This window comes from Lepidochelys kempii, chromosome 14 (genome assembly GCF_965140265.1).
Source record: "Lepidochelys kempii isolate rLepKem1 chromosome 14, rLepKem1.hap2, whole genome shotgun sequence".
In the NCBI taxonomy this organism is placed as follows: Eukaryota; Metazoa; Chordata; order Testudines; family Cheloniidae; genus Lepidochelys; species Lepidochelys kempii.
The window spans coordinates 2,937,498-2,952,461 of record NC_133269.1 but is presented as its reverse complement, the minus strand read 5'-3'; the positions used below and the strand labels follow the sequence as shown (position 1 = coordinate 2,952,461).

Sequence of the window (14,964 nt, the reverse complement as noted above, 5' to 3'; positions counted from 1 at the left end):
GCCATGTCTCTTCCAGCTGCAGGCTCTAATATTTTATACCATGCTTCTCACCTAGGGCCTCTCACACGTTCTAAAGGCTGATTACTTGATCAGTATGAAAGGGGGAGCTGAACGTCGGAGTGTAAGAGTGGGGTATGCGGGGGTCTCTGGACAGCCTATTCCTAGGAGCTGATGCACAGTGAAGGTTTGCTTTTCTTGCTGCTGCTGCTTCTCTTAAAAGCTAGGCCTCCCACACCTCCAGGAATGCATTGTTAAATGCCAAAGGGAAATTCTTTTGTGTGTAGAACAGTAGACGATATGGGGATTTAAGTCCCGGTCCACTGAGAGAATAGTTCTCTCCCATGCCACTTGACACAGACCAGAGTCCTGGTAGAGCTGGCTCTTCAGACTAGTGTGCTGTTTGTGAGGTTCTTCACAAAGTTTCCAGGTTAATCGGGCCTTTCCACAAGGGCTTGTTTATGGAGGTCGCTTGTTCCCATGTTAGGAGTTGTAACTGGCTCTTCCTTATAAGCCTGATTTTTGCCTCCTGCTGGGTAAAGCCTCACTAAAGGCCCTCTGCCCTTCTAATTTTGCACTGTGGTTGGTGGAGAGAGGAGGAGTCCTGGCCAATTTTAGGCAGAAAATACACACCATTTCTGAAAGATGGGAGCTTGAATAAACAGGCTTATTTCTTTGGCAAATTCTTGTAACACTGTTTTTGCCACTCTGTAGCTCAGAAATTGTGAGCCCTGGTTTAGTTGCAAGCTCTTAGGAGGAGATGGAGCACAGGTCTGTGCTGAGCTGGGGCTGCTCACTGCCAAGTTAGAAATGAGAGAACGCTTTGGGGTGCAGCAGACTGTGAGCTCTGCTGGACTCTGCGAGGTTTGCAAAGGCTTTGACAGGCTGTGCAGAGTTTATGAACAGACTGACTAGTTTTAGAAGCATAACCAGACTCTGTGTCCACGTGGACTTCAGGGTACCATGAGAAAGGCAGATGCTGTGCTTGTGTGCTTCCTGCTGTCTGAAGGTTTCTTTTTGGTCAAGCTTTAATTCTGGGTATTTGGTTTTCAGACTTAAAAAAAAAAAAAAAAATGCTACATTCAGTGAAATATCTCCCCCCACCCACCACCTTGAGTTATTGCTAGGTATGTACAGCCTTTGCTTCAAGTTATGGGAACACATGCATCCTTGCATACGCTCCTCCACACTTTCCACCTCTCCAGGAATCTCAAAGCACTTTACATATTCTTGTTAATTCTCAAAACACCCCCGTGAGTGGGATATTTGAGTGGGATATTTGAGATGAGTTGGTGATTTTCCACAGGTCATGTGGCAAGTCATTGATAGAACCCAGGAGTCCTGACTCTCAGTCCCTGCTGTGCCACTCACTCATACTCCTTCCTGTAATATAACATCTATTTACATGGGGCTTCGAAATATACAGCACTTTGTATGAGCTAATTATATATAGAACCAATGACTACATAATGACACCTTCTTTCAGCAAAGCTCTTTTCCTTCTTGTTTTGGATAACAGGTGCCAGGTGAGTCTCAGCTTTTTCAAGCCAGTTCTATGGATTAGTGTCAGACTGTGACAATTTGTTAAGAGCAGGGCACCCAACAGCCTCCCCTGGCACCACAGACGCCGCCTTTGAAGAAGAAACCCCCAGGGCGTCACTGTTTTATTGCTGTTAATTCTGCATTTGAGGTTCTTGAAAAGGATTTTTTTTTTTCATTCCTTATCTTTCTTGGGATGTCCTTCTTTTGGGATAACAGTACTGAGCAGCCTGGAGACTTCTTGACCTTCTTTGACAGCAGCTCTGGGGGAAGAAAAAAGCTGGCAAGTCTGAGCAAAACCTCCCCGGAAAAGAAAACCACATGGAATATCCTGGTAAGGGAGACAACCTATTTTGACTGCTGTGGGCCACATTACGCTGCTCATACACATGTGAGTAGCCCACTGACTTCAAGTTAATGGGGCAAGCCACATGCTTCAGTCCTTGATCAGGCCTTTCTGTATAGGGGTATGTACAGCCTTTGTATAGGGGTACGTTTCCAGCTTGGTGCTGATGTGGTTGAACAACCTGGTATCCTGCCCATTAGATCTGAAGCACAAATAGTTAACAAGGCAGCCTACTGCCATGTGGGTGCTCCCTGGCTGTGTTAGACCGTGGTTCTGTTTGTCTGGCCCACTGGCTGTTGGTCCCTGGTGTCTGATGTGAAGCCTGGAGAAGTGCAAATGGACCTTTCAAACCACATGAATGGTGGGACAGTGAATCTTTCTGGGAGACGCTGGCCCTTGCAGGGAGACCACATTCCCCAGGGAGGGTTTATAATACGCACTCATACTTCTGCTTAACGCCATGGTAGGACGATCAACCCAGGGTCTTCCCGATCCCATCCAGCACCCGCAGCTCCAGCACCCTTGAGTCCCCAGCAGGCATGAGGAAGAAAGAAACCACGGTGCTGCTGGCAGCCAACTTCACTGCCAATAACAGGTAAGAGAGGTAGCAGCACAGGGCTAAGACGGTTCACCCCTCTTCTTTAGATGTGGAGCTAAAACCAAGAAAAGGAGGTGGTGATATGAGTCAGCTGAAAATGAGATGTGAACAGCTGTCTAGACCCCCATGCACATTATTTATAGGGTATGCATGGGATTTTACAGACCAGGGGGATGGAGCTCACCATCTAAACTAACTGCACCGTGACAGCTAAGGGTCTGATGCAACAGGGCGCTGATGGCATCTGAGCAGAGATTAGTCATGGAAGATTGGGCTGGAGAGGAGACACTTGAAGGCTGAAAAGAAGGTTGCTTAGTGCCCAGGAAGAGAGAGGCTGCTCTAGATTTAGGAGAGGGAATGAATAAAGCATGAATCCAGGAGTGGAAGGAGCAGGCAAAGGCAGCAGCTGTTAGAAAGCAGGGGGATGGAGCTGCACAGGTGAGGATGAGGAGACTGAACCTGGTGTTGAAGAGGCAGGAAGCTGACAAAGGTGTTCGAGGAGAACGTGGCAGGAGGGGAAGATGGCTTTAGCCGCAGCGTTTTGGATAAAGTAGCTCCAGTGCATTAGGTTACAAAGCTTCTTCCTCGCTCGTTTACTAGAGAGCACAATGGCTCCACTCACTCTAGAGAGCAGGAGTCCAGTGCTGCAGGTGACTAAATGGTATAGGAAATGTGTACAGAGGGTTTTGCAATGCAGCATTTGAAACTCCCTCCTTTCCCGTGCTGCGAAAGGCAAGGCTTATGCCAGCCCAACACATTGAAAATGCCGGGACGGGCAGACTCAAACCCACAGGCTCTCGGCTGCAGCCCCAAGTTAGCACATCTCCTTCGCTATGGGGATGTGTGTGTGGCTCTCTGTATAATGCTGTGTCCCAGCTGGGGAGGAGTACATTCTAGGTGACAAGTGAATTTCTAGGAGCTGCCTTCTGGGCAGCAATGCACCTGGTAACAATGCGTGAAAGCCTAAGAGAAGCTGTGAGTATTTGGGGTGCTGGGAAAACAGTACAGAGTTATCTTAAGAGCCCATTTCTGTTCTCTGATCCAGCCAATCCTAACATCTCATTCTTCTCTCCACGCAAGGAGTAACAAAGGGGCCATGGGCAACTGTGTCACCACCATGGTGCATAACAACTACTCCATTACAGACAAGGCCTCCACTCCGAAAAGTTCCAACCAAGCAGCAACCTCCCTCAAGTACGTGTGAGTGAATGCTCTGCTGGGGACTATTTCTCTGCCTCTGGAGAGGCCAGGACTAGGTGACCAGGCCCACTCCTGTGCCTGGCTCGCGCCATACACGCAGGAGGGGTTTAGACACGTGAGAAGGGATGCTTCTTAAAACATGCCACCCCTGAGTGTGACTGATATTGCTAGCTGACTGCCTGGTCTCCTTCAGTTCAGGCCCCTGATAGACTGCAGCTCTGATAGAATGGTCCCCAGACCTGTTCATGGACCTCCAGGCACCTCCTGAGGGCTCAGAACTGGTCCAGGCCTTGAACTGAGGGCGTGTGAGACAAGAAAGAGAGAGGGCTCTCTGTGAAACACTGAGCGTTTGACTCTCCGTTCAGCTCCTAAAGCCCTAGTCGCTCTTTACAAATGGGGTTTCATTGTGCTTGCCTGACCAGCGGAGGTGCTCACAGAGATCTGGCAACCCAGGACTCCTGGTTATATTCCCAGCTGTTCCACTGACTCGCTGCATGGCTGTCGGCAAGTGCCTTCTCCTCTGTCAGGGTTTCCTTACCTCTTGAAACATGCCGGTCCCTGGCAGAGGGTGAAGCCCAAGAGCAGTTACTTGTCCAGCAAGAGGTGCCTGTTTTACGCAGAGTGAGAGGGTTATGGGTGCCTATGGGTCTGGCTGGTGGGCACAGCGAAGCACCTTTTACTGCCCTGTGCACTGGGCCAGTCTGCTGGGTGGGTGTGGCATGCAGCAGGATAGCCATGGCAGTGGGCAGGATAGCCCTAGACAGTCTCCTCTCTCTTAGCAACATGATCAAGGCAACCTCAAACGAGGACAGTGAGAGCAGCAGCTTCAAGAAGTCTCAGAAGAACTTTTCCAGCAACAACATAATGCCCCGCAACAACAGCAGCAGCAGCCTGCTCAAGAGGAAGGAGGTGACGGAGGAGGAGGCGGAGAGGTGAGGCAGGGAGCAGAACAGAAAGGTGGGGAGAAGAGGAGTTTCCAGGCAGGGTGGGAGAAGCTCTGGGCTGGTGGAGGGGGAGAAGGGAGAGCCATAGCTGGGAGAGGCAATGGGCAATGTCAAGGCAGACCATAGAGGGCATGGGGAAATGGAAGTGGGATACAGCGCAGAAGCTGGAAGAGGGAGCAGGTTTTGCCCGTAACATTTGGATGTGCATATTCTGTGGGTTTGTGTGTGGGCCAGATCCTCGGCTGGTGGAAATTGGCATATCTCCAGTAACTTAAATGGAGCTACATTGATTTAGCCCTGCCCACAGTCTGGGTCTGTGCTTTCAGTCTCTCTGTGACCTTGTGTGGCCTGATCATACAGGAAGACAGGATACTGAGCTAGATGGACCTTGGGTCTGACCCAGTCTGGCTGTTCTTATAACTAATCTCCCCAGAAACAACTGTCCCCTTGTGGGCATGTCCGTCTGAACAGAGTGACCATATGAGGCAGGCGGTCAGTAGTGCCTCAGGCTGTGGGGTGTGGGTCTCTGCCCACGTGCTTACAGCAGTCTCACTGAGTCACCTCTTCCCCTTGTAGGTTCATTCATCAGGTTAACCTGGCAGCTGTGACCATCCAGCGCTGGTACCGACGTCACTCGCAGAGGCACAAAATGGGTGCAGCCGCTCTCGAGCACTTGTTGGCTTCCAAGAGAGAGGTCTGTCGCAGTCAGGTCTCCTGGGTATTCGTTCAGAGCCAACTCCCCAGTCCAGCACCCCCTTGTGTGACAGTGGTGTGCTGCTGCCCCTAGAAACAGGAAAAGTAGTTCTCCCCTGGCCACCAGGCCACCCAGCTGAGAACTGGACAGGACTTGATATCTAGCCGGAAGGATGTGTTGAGAGACATTAGGCCCCTCCAGGCTCATGGAGCCAGAGAAGGGCCCAGGCGCCGAACTCGGGTGGCCCATGTGGCAGCACAGAGCACCGCTGGCCGGGGTGTTTGGATGGCGAACGTTCACGTTGACATTCATGGGAATTTAGTTCCTCTGAAAATCAGGCCACAAGCCCCTTGTGTCAGCCTCTGAGTGGTTTCTCCAAGTGTCATTCCCTTCCCTTGGCATAGCTGCAAGCAGCCACTTGTTTGGCAGTAACGGCTTTAGCTCCTGTTGAAGGCACCAGTCCTCGTTCTCCGGGGTCAGGTTGCTGGGGACACATAATGTCTAGGGCAGTGATGTCCTGATGTCCTGTTGTGCCCCATTGGTAATAACTGACACCTTAGGAAGTGGTGCGTCCTCTGCAGCTTTTTATATTTCTTTGTATTTAATTATTTATGTAAATGGGGGGGGAAATGTAGCTCTTGCATGTGTTTCTATTTTTAAGCCTGTCTTATCAGTGATTTCAAACCCAGCCAGCAGATAATTGCTTTTAGTGTTTCATAAACATGCACCCTAGGGTGAAACCTCTCTGGGCACAGAGTCTCTGAAAAGGGAGGGTTGGGGCAGGAAACTTTCTGGGTTCAGGGCAACCCAGGCAGGAGGGAAATGTGGTTTGTTCGCATCTCTTTGCTATGGGCAGCAAATGCTGGTGAGGAGCATCCATAGTTCTCAATAACGTCCATCTGTGCTTCTGTGAAGGAAAGGCAGCAGCCACGGATGGAGGAGGGGAACATCCTGGACTTGCAGCGGAAGAAGGATGAAGAGAGACGGAGAATCCGGGAGGAGAAGGCCCAGCTGGCCCGGCGAGCTGCTATCCAAGTAATGGTGGGCTCTGAGTAATGGGTGGATCAGTTTGTTTGGCTTACCTACTCAGGAGCCATCTTTAATGTGTATGTGGAGAAGGGCGGGGAGGGGAGTTTCTCTGCCTTCACAAGGGCTTCACGCAGCGTAAGTAGGGGCAAGAGTTGCGGGGAGGCTGGGCAGCTCAGTGTGGAGTGGGATACAGCACCTCTGCCCTGGCCAGCCTGGAGTCTCTTGCCGTTCAGCAGTCTGTGTGAAAAGCTGATCTCAGTCTAGCTCTTGGAAAACAACCGTCCACATCCGAACTGGCAGTCCCTGCAGAGAGGCCATAGCTCAGTAGGCCACAGAGACTGGACTCCCTGCAGGGCAGGTGGAAGCATGCTGGCTGGGAGCATGCAGCATCTGTCGTATGTATCGTGCCCGCGTCACTGCACTGTCGGAGCACCTCGCAGTCTGTGCCGTGGTTACTCCCACCCTGCCAGCCCTGGGCGGGAAGGCTCGGTCTCCGGGGGCTGCCGATGCAGCATGGACATGTTCATTTTTAAGTGATGTCCTCGCTCTTGCTGGATGGCATTGTCATCTCATTAACCCTTCAGTGCCTGCTGCGCTAAGTTTAGCCAGTCTCACTAGCATCTTCCCCAGTGCTCAAGCTCTGACCCCCTGCCCCCAGCCATTGATCACACAAACTGATGGTACAGGGTCTTGGCAGCATGGGCAGAGGGGGGCCTTGCGCCGGGCAGGGTGCTGACGGACGGTTCCCTGTTACAGGAGCTTCAACAGAAACGAGCCCAAAAGGCCGCTGATGCAAAGCGCCTCGCAGAGGAGGAGTTGGTGCTGCTGAAGGAGAGCAGACGGGTGGGAAGGAAAAAACCCACCAAGCCAGCCTCTGTGAAGAACATCAGTCCCTCCAACAGCGTCGTCAAGGCCAATAATGCAGGTGAGAATCTCCCCGAGGCCTTCAGACCATAGCTGCATGTGCACCTCTTGCCAGCGGGTGAGAGCCAGGGCAGCAGGGTGCTGGGGCATGGAAGCCGGAAGGAGGGCCAGGGCATGTGGTGATTGCTCTTGGGTTGGTGTAAAGCAGTGAATGCTGCTTTGATTCCCACAGGTGCAAATTTCCGCACAGCAGCTGCCGAGCCTGCAGAAATCTTCCCCCCAGGGCCCGGTTCGGGCACTGGACAGGATAACATGGCAGAGGACAAACCGCAGGTGGGCTCAGCTCTTCTCTTCTCTTTCCAGTCACTGGGGCTTTCGAAAGCTCAGGCACTGGATTTCTCTCTCCCTCCTCTCCCCTCCCTCCAGACCCTTTCGGCTCAGTGCGGACCAGCAGGTGCTCAGCCCTTTGCTCAGCCGGCCCAGGGGTCTGTGCTGAAGAGGCTTGCATGAGAGCCTGGAAAATGACCCAACTGCAGAGAAAGCTTGACTGTGCATTGCTCACGCAGCCCTAGAGATGGGCCTTTCTCAGTTCAAAGGGCTGTTGATCTCCCTGTTCTGCATCAGGCCGCACTGAGCCCCCTGCTTTCTGTGGTTATTTAAAGCCCGGATTACAGCTGGGCAGGCCCTATAAACCGTCTTACCAAGGGTGGGTTTTCCCTCAATTCCTCCCACCCCTTCTTCCCTAGGATGTGAACTCCGGAGAGCTGGCCAGTGAGGAGCTGCAGGTGGTGGTCACTGCGACCAACAGAGCCCAGTCCAAGGTCACCCTCAGTGAGCTTCTGGACACCCTCAAACTGCTGGAGGAGGAGCCGGAGCTGCTGCCCCAACCTAAGCTCTACAAGAAAGACAAATATGCCTGGATAGATGGGGTAATGTCAGGGCTCAGGGTTGGGTAAGACCATCCCCTAGACAGAGCTGGGCTAAGGCTGCTGCGGGCAAGGAGGCTTTCCTGCTAGGGCTCGCTGCTGCAGCCGCGCAGTCAGAGAAGGGATCGAGTGCTTGGCAGGAGAGAGCGGGGATGAAAAGTTAATGTTCGTGAAATGCCTCTGCGAGTGTCAGTTGGGGACAAGGTGGAATTTGGCCTGGCTGGGGAATTGGAGCATGTATGACTTGTTCTCCGCCGACCCCCGCCCCGCCCCCGGAGCAGCAGGGCCTTGCTAAAACCCTTCTCTCAATCAGGCTGTGCTCTTCCGGGGAGAATTCCTGTGGACGTGGTGTGTGTGTGTGTCCATATGAGGACTGGCCATTAGGGGGCGATGGAAGAATTCGGATCCATTGGTGACTGCTGATTACTCACCCACTGCCTTGCCTCCCAAGCAGTCCCCGCTCTCTGCTGTGCAATTGCACTGCACTTCTCCCTGCTGGCTGCTGTGTCCATGAATGCAATACATCTTCTCCCTGAGCAGGAGGCTGACTCCAATTCCCTGACTGCCGATAACCTGGAGAAGTTTGGAAAGCTGAACCACTGCCCCGGCGTCCCTGGGGACGGGGCTCTGCTCTCTGAAGCCAAGCTCCAGAGCATCATCACCTTCCTGGATGAGATGGAGAAGTCTGAGCAGGAGCGGCCCAGATCTGCTGCCTCTGCCACTCAGCAGGAGGTGAGCGGCAGGGCAGTGTGCTAGACTAGCATCTAGACTGTGTGTTAAGTGGGAGCTTGCCAGCGGCTCTTCCACTCTGAAGCTGATGTGGAACAGAATGAGAGCGTGTCCCAGTGACGTGGGGCCAATGTAATGGAGGCTGAAATGGATCCGTCGTCGTCCTCGCCGGAAAAGGGGAAGCCACCAAGGCCTTAGGACCATGTTCCCCTACATTTTGCTGCTCTCTGGACTCCTACAGGATGCTTTGGGATGGCGGGGAGTCTCTAAAAGGCATGGCCTTGGGCAAGTGGGAGGTTGGGGTGTGGCTTTTGGGGCATGGAATGGGAATACATCTACTGTCTCCATTCCAGGAGGCTAGCAAGAGACCTGTCCTGTAGGTGAGGGTGGGGTTCCAGAGCCCTTTTGAGGGGCCTGACAGTACAGTGGCTGAGGCCCTCCTGCCTCTGGAGACCTGGGGGGTGGATGCTGGTGGGAGGAGCGGGTTTCCTGGTCCTACACTGAGCTGGTTTCCTCTCCCAGGGGCTCTTGTCTGAAGAGGAGGTGGCCCACCTGGAGCAAGCTTCAGCCGTAGCCACAGAGGTCACCAGCTCCATCGTGAGGCTGAAACTGGAGGTGGAGGAGAAGAAGCGAGCCATCACCCTGCTGCAGACTGCTCTGGTGTGTAGCCTAGACACTCACCAGCCTGGGGCGGGGGTGCAGGCCAGGGGACCTGCAGCAGTGGGAACCAGAACTGGCCCTTCAGGGCTGGCCTGCACCCTCTACCATGTGAGAGGGCAGCTGCACCACAAGGCAAGCATTTAGCCATGCGAAGTACCACTGGCAATATGGGGGCAGATCCTCTCCATCATGGTGCCAAGCTAACATGGAGGGACCAGAGGGATGGCTCCTGAGCTGAGGCAGACTGAGCCATTGGCAGTGGTCTGGGAAAGCCCAGCTGGGGGGCTGGGCAATCCCTTCCATCCATGGCATGCTCACCTCCACGCTCCTTGTACGCAAGATACCCAGTCGGGTGGGGACTTCTGAGCCTTCTCTGTACTGCCAAAGCACGCGTCAGTGTCAGTGACCCTAATGGGAGCTGCTTGGGTTCTGGCCACGCTCCTGATCCAGCCTGCAACTCTTCAGGAAGGGCGCTAGCATGCCAGGACTGCTGCCTTTCTTGCCTCTGGCCCCACCTGCCCAGTCTGCACTCTGCTCCCTTTCTCTCCTTCCCATCCCCTCACACTGGGACCTGGCAGCCCCAGGAGGTGAGAATGGGTAGCCTTCAACCCCAGTCAAGCTGAACCTAGTGGGCAGGCACCATTCCTGGTCTCTGTCCTCTCTGTGCCCTTCAGGACTAAAGTGACCGGTTATGCCAGCCCCGGCTCTGGGTGGGCAGCTCTCCTTAACGTCCTGTGGTTATTTCCCCTGCGCCTGACAGGCACAGCAGCGGGAACTGACTGTGCGGCATGTCAAAGAGACTGAGAAGGAGCTTAGCCACCAGCTCCAACTGCAGAGAGAGCAGTACGAGGCTGCTATCCAGAGACACCTGGCCTTCATCGACCAGGTAATCTCCCCTCCCGGGTGGGATGCTTTAGAATCACAAAGCCAGGAGCCCTCTCCTTGCACCCCTCCAGTGGTCCTCCTTGAAGCATTGGGAGTCTGCTCCAGTTACAAACTCCTTCCAAAAGCCCTTGTGCCTGGGTGTGACGGGGGCTTCCCATTCTCCAGTAAGGGGCTGCCTGGTGGGGAGAGGGAGCAGGTTCTATACCAGCCTTTGGAGTAGTTAAAGGATGCTCTGCCAGCTAACTTCCCAAGGACTTGTGGTGTAGTCACTGCCCACAGTGTGGGTGCTGGGTCCCGAGCAGAGTGATCTAACCTTCCCCCACCCTCTCTCTCTCTCAGCTGATTGACGATAAGAAGGTTCTGAGTGAGAAGTGCGAGGCTGTGGTGGCAGAGCTGAAGCAGGTGGACCAGAAATACACCAAGAAGATTTCCCAAATGCAGGAGCAGCATGAGCTGGTGAGAAGGCTTGGAGGCGGGGGGGATGGGTGGGGGGTGGGAAGTGGAGAGTTGAGACTTGCTCTGAGACGATCACAGCAGAGGGAGAGCACAGCGTGTCCTCTCCAATCTGTGAGCTTTCTTAGGCTGGAGCCATCCAGGTCCTGGCTACCTCTTCTGCTGATGAAAAGGAGAGAGCATGCCTTCCCCCTGAGGGGTGGGTCCCAGTCTGAGTCTAGCTGGCAAGCTAGAGGAGGCAGGAAGCACGTTGTTCCCAGGTAGAGGCTTCCATCCTGCCTGGCTGGGCAGATGGAATTAGAGCTGGGCATGCAATGGAAAGCTGCTGGTGTCAGATTGCTGAGGACGGCCTGTTTCCCAACCAAGGCCAGGCTGCGGAGGCGACGCCCCAAGCCCTCTGGGCAGTGTGGGGTGAGGCCTCACTCCAGTGGAGAGGGATGCTAGGCACCAGAACAAACCTGCCTCTGAAGAAGAGTTTCTTACGGCAGCCCCACTTCCTGTGGCTTCGGATACTTTAAAGAGGGGCTTGTTCCCAGGCTGGAAATGTGCAGGGCCTGAGGGTAACGTGGGTTGGGGAACCCTAGGAGGGAGCGATGGCAAAAGGCCTCTGAGAACTCAGCTTGTCCTCCCTCCCTGCCGCCCTCCGGCAAACAGTCCATCCTCTGCGGGACGCTGCCTCGTCGTGAGGAACCGTCATCCTGCGTTTCCCGTAGCCCAGGTTTTACCCATGACTCAGTCGCTGTGCGCTGGTCAGACAGAGCAGCATCTCGTCCCCTCGCCTTAGTCAGAGGGTGTTTGTATCTGTTCTCGTCAGCCAGTCTCAGCAGCTCTGAACTGACTCCTTGGCAAGGGTGCCCGACCCTCCCACGCACACTGACAATGGACCTCCAGCACCTCCTGCTGTTGTGCTCCTGGCCCCCTGCCTGCCCGCAGACCTGCCAATGAACCCCAGTCCTGACCTATCACACCTCCTGCTGTTTATTTCCTAGCCCTGCACGAAGCGGAGACAGCCGTTAGCATCAAACCGTGGCCACTTTATCACATGGACGCATAGAAACTAAGTCAAGACCCACCAAACTCGTTTCACTTTGGTTTTTAAGCCAGAGTTTGAGTCCAGACAGGAGGGAAAGGCAAGTGTGCTTGTACTCCACAGAGCCTCTGGGTGGCTCGCATCTTGCAGTGGGCTGAGCTGGCCCAGCACCTGTTCGAGATGTGAGGCTGATTCCACGGCAGCAATACTTACTAACGAGAGAATAGCTGGGGAAAGTGAGGGGGTGGTACAGATCCAGGCTGAGGGCTCCTGCCATGATCTGTCTGCCCCATGTACTCCTCTGGCCCCCATGACTGTAGTATCTGGGGGCCTTGTGATCTTTAGTCCATTTATCTTCACGTCCCCACGTGCAGCAGGCCAGGGCGTTTAGCCCCGTAGTACAGAGGGGAGCTGAGGCCCAGAGGGACTCGCCCAAGGTCACACAGGATGTCTGTGGCAGAGCCGGGAGTTGAACCCAGGCTTCCTAGGTCTCACGCTGGTGCCCCAGCCCCATGGTCATTCTTTGTGTGATGGGGTAAATTCCCTTTCTCGGCTTCTCTAGGGCCAGTCGAGTTGCCAAGCAGTCAGGAGCCCCTTCTTGTTAGCCCCCAGTCACATGCTGGTCAGCGGAGAGGAAATGGGTTCATGGGGCCTTCCTTCCACTCAGCTCTTTTGAGAGCTGCAGGTTTCAGTATTGGCCCCAGTGCACAGCTAGTTAGGCTGCTGCATCTGCGTTCTGAGTCACAGGAGTGAATGAGCAGTTGGTGCTTTCGTGTGCCCCCCTCCCCTTCAGCACTTCCTGCAGCCGGTTAGCAGGAAGCCTAGTTGTGACTTGCACTCACTCGCCTGTGTGAGCAGGGGCAGCTATGCTGTGACGCTGGGGCAGCTGTGATATTCCTTAGCACTTGTAGATGCTGCATTCCCAGCACTGTCCACGTGTTAACTAACCCGCTTGGTTGCATCTTCCTGTCATCACCACAGTCCCCTGTTGGGTTTCTGCTCCCACCCAGGCTCTCTTACTTTACATGCCTTTGTGTGTGTCCCCCCTCATCCCCGATCCCTCTCTCTTTCTCCCCAGTCTGGCACACTGTGCCCAGGTAAAGGTATTCTTTTATCTCTCTGTGCCATGCACCTCTGTTCTGTGCACTGTCTGGCTGACCTGTAGCTGCTGCTTTCTCTGAGCACCTACAGGTGAAAGCATCAAGATGGTAATAGGCTAACCGCTGCCTGGGGCAGGGCGGGTGTGGAGGATTTCACAACTCGACACAGGGGGTTGGTCGTTGACAATAACAGCCGCAACCACACTGTCTCCCTGCACTGGTTACTGAGCTCAGTGGCTGAGTCAGAGCCATCATTCACTTCCTCTTCTGACTTCGCTGCTGTGCAATTCGCTGTCTCCTCCCCCTGGAGGGGGGTCGTGCTGTCCAAAGAGAGCCACAGACCCTTTGGAATGGCCCCCTCCCTCCCTCCATCCTTCCGAACAGTGTCCAGGTCATACAACTGTCTTACGGTTCTATAGTGTCTGACATCCAAAAGGATTCAGGGTGCTTTGCCTCCTGTGTGGACAAGGAGCACTGCATTCCGGCCAGCAATTAGAGAATGCTGTATTCAACTGAAACCTCCATGGAAACTTTCTAATGCCAAGTGTTAATGATTTATGTTTGACTGGCCAGGACACTGGAGCTAGCGTCCCGGCTCTCCCAAACAAGTGCTCTAGAAAAGAAGGGTAAGAGCAGTAGGACCTGGAGTGTCCAACATCACCTGTGCCCATGGAATTGGAAGCTGTTGGCAGTAGTGTCTAAGGAAGGAGTGACATGCTAACATCTGCCCCAGCCACAGCCTGCTGCAGGAAGGCCAGGAAACGTCCCCTTTAGCAGAGCTGTGTGGCATTGTAGAGCACGTGTGGATTCAACAGTGATGTTGCAAGATCCTGTGAAAGGTGCAGCTGACTGTCCTCCTCCTATAGCCCCATGCTCCTGTCCTGAACCAGGGGTTTGGAAAATCAAGTACTCATAAAGATTCCCCAACAGAACACAGCCCTCCATACATGCCTCTGCAGGCAGGTAACTACACGTGCGCATGGATGTGCCTGTGTGCCTCTCTCTGTTCTCAGATAGGCACCATCAGCCTGGATTTGCCCTAAACCATGTTTCCAGTTGGGGCTCTCATTTGTTTGCTGCTTTCAGCAGATGCATTTCCAAGGGCTTCCTACCAGGACAGGTAACACCTCTGCTATTGTTTGCTGAGCTCTGCAGGGGTCTAGTGGCCCCATCAGAGGAGGGGGGTAAAGGCACTGGGGACAGTGTGTCTTTGCCTACCTGTGGAGGGCACGCTTAGGCTGCAGCTGTTCAAGTTACCCATGTGTATCAAAGGTCATTGGCTCTTGCCTGGTGCTCGGGACTTTTCTCTCAGTGGGAAAACTGCAATTGTAAGGAGTTTTATTGCCTTCCATCTTGTCCCTGAAGTTTGATATTTGGTTCCCAACAGGAGATCAAGAAACTCAAGGAGCTGATGAGTGCGACTGAGAAAATCCGCCGGGAGAAGTGGATCGATGAGAAAACCAAGAAGATCAAAGAAATCACTGTGAAAGGTACAGAAGGTTCCTCTCTCTGCAGAGGTGTGCAAGCCAGTGTGTGCCTGTCCCTACCCCCCACACGCACACCACCACCCATAAGGAGCTGCTGACACCTCATTGAAGATTCCACAGGTCAGAACTATTCTGCTTGTGCATTTTCTGCCTCTGCTGATGGTCAGGTGAGAGCAGGAGCTGGAATCTCCTGTTCTGCTGCAGCTTCCTTGCCTGGGGCCATAACTCGCTGTTCTGACTGCCCAGCTAGTTGTTGCTAGGAGGGTTTGAGGTATTGGGCTGAGAGCAGGCTCTTCTGAGGAGCCAAGATCCTGTTTTCAGACATATGCCCCTGAACAGGAACTTAAATCAACAAAAGGGGTGGGGAGAGTCAGGAAATGCCCTGGGTGCATTTCCATATCCTGGTCCTGACTTTGAGGCTGCCCCGCCTTTGTGCTTTTCTTTGTCATCTCCCTTTTGAAGCTCAGCTCACAGTAGCAGTGA

At 53.8% G+C, this 14,964-nt stretch overlaps 1 protein-coding gene across 10 annotated transcripts in view; it reads left to right on the top strand.

Annotated features, from left to right (window-relative positions):
* The window catches only part of CEP131 (centrosomal protein 131), a 38,055-nt gene that overhangs the window by 5,520 nt on the left and 17,571 nt on the right, over positions 1 to 14,964 (top strand). For 5 of the 10 annotated variants that reach the window (XR_012154831.1, XM_073311023.1, XM_073311019.1 and 2 more), the window contains exons 4-17: positions 1,756 to 1,870; positions 2,350 to 2,477; positions 3,561 to 3,680; positions 4,460 to 4,612; positions 5,201 to 5,318; positions 6,234 to 6,359; positions 7,104 to 7,272; positions 7,444 to 7,544; positions 7,958 to 8,140; positions 8,678 to 8,869; positions 9,389 to 9,526; positions 10,287 to 10,412; positions 10,751 to 10,867; positions 14,382 to 14,484. Coding sequence is in view for 9 of the 10 variants with exons in the window: in XM_073311023.1 (XP_073167124.1) it covers positions 1,756 to 1,870; positions 2,350 to 2,477; positions 3,561 to 3,680; positions 4,460 to 4,612; positions 5,201 to 5,318; positions 6,234 to 6,359; positions 7,104 to 7,272; positions 7,444 to 7,544; positions 7,958 to 8,140; positions 8,678 to 8,869; positions 9,389 to 9,526; positions 10,287 to 10,412; positions 10,751 to 10,867; positions 14,382 to 14,484 (1,889 nt within the window). In the remaining variant the exon portion in view is untranslated. Of the gene's footprint in view, positions 1 to 86; positions 185 to 1,755; positions 1,871 to 2,349; positions 2,478 to 3,560; positions 3,681 to 4,459; positions 4,613 to 5,200; positions 5,319 to 6,233; positions 6,360 to 7,103; positions 7,273 to 7,443; positions 7,545 to 7,957; positions 8,141 to 8,677; positions 8,870 to 9,388; positions 9,527 to 10,286; positions 10,413 to 10,750; positions 10,868 to 14,381; positions 14,485 to 14,964 lie in introns of those variants that run through there. The other 5 variants (XM_073311025.1, XM_073311020.1, XM_073311021.1 and 2 more) reach the window with 5 other exon arrangements.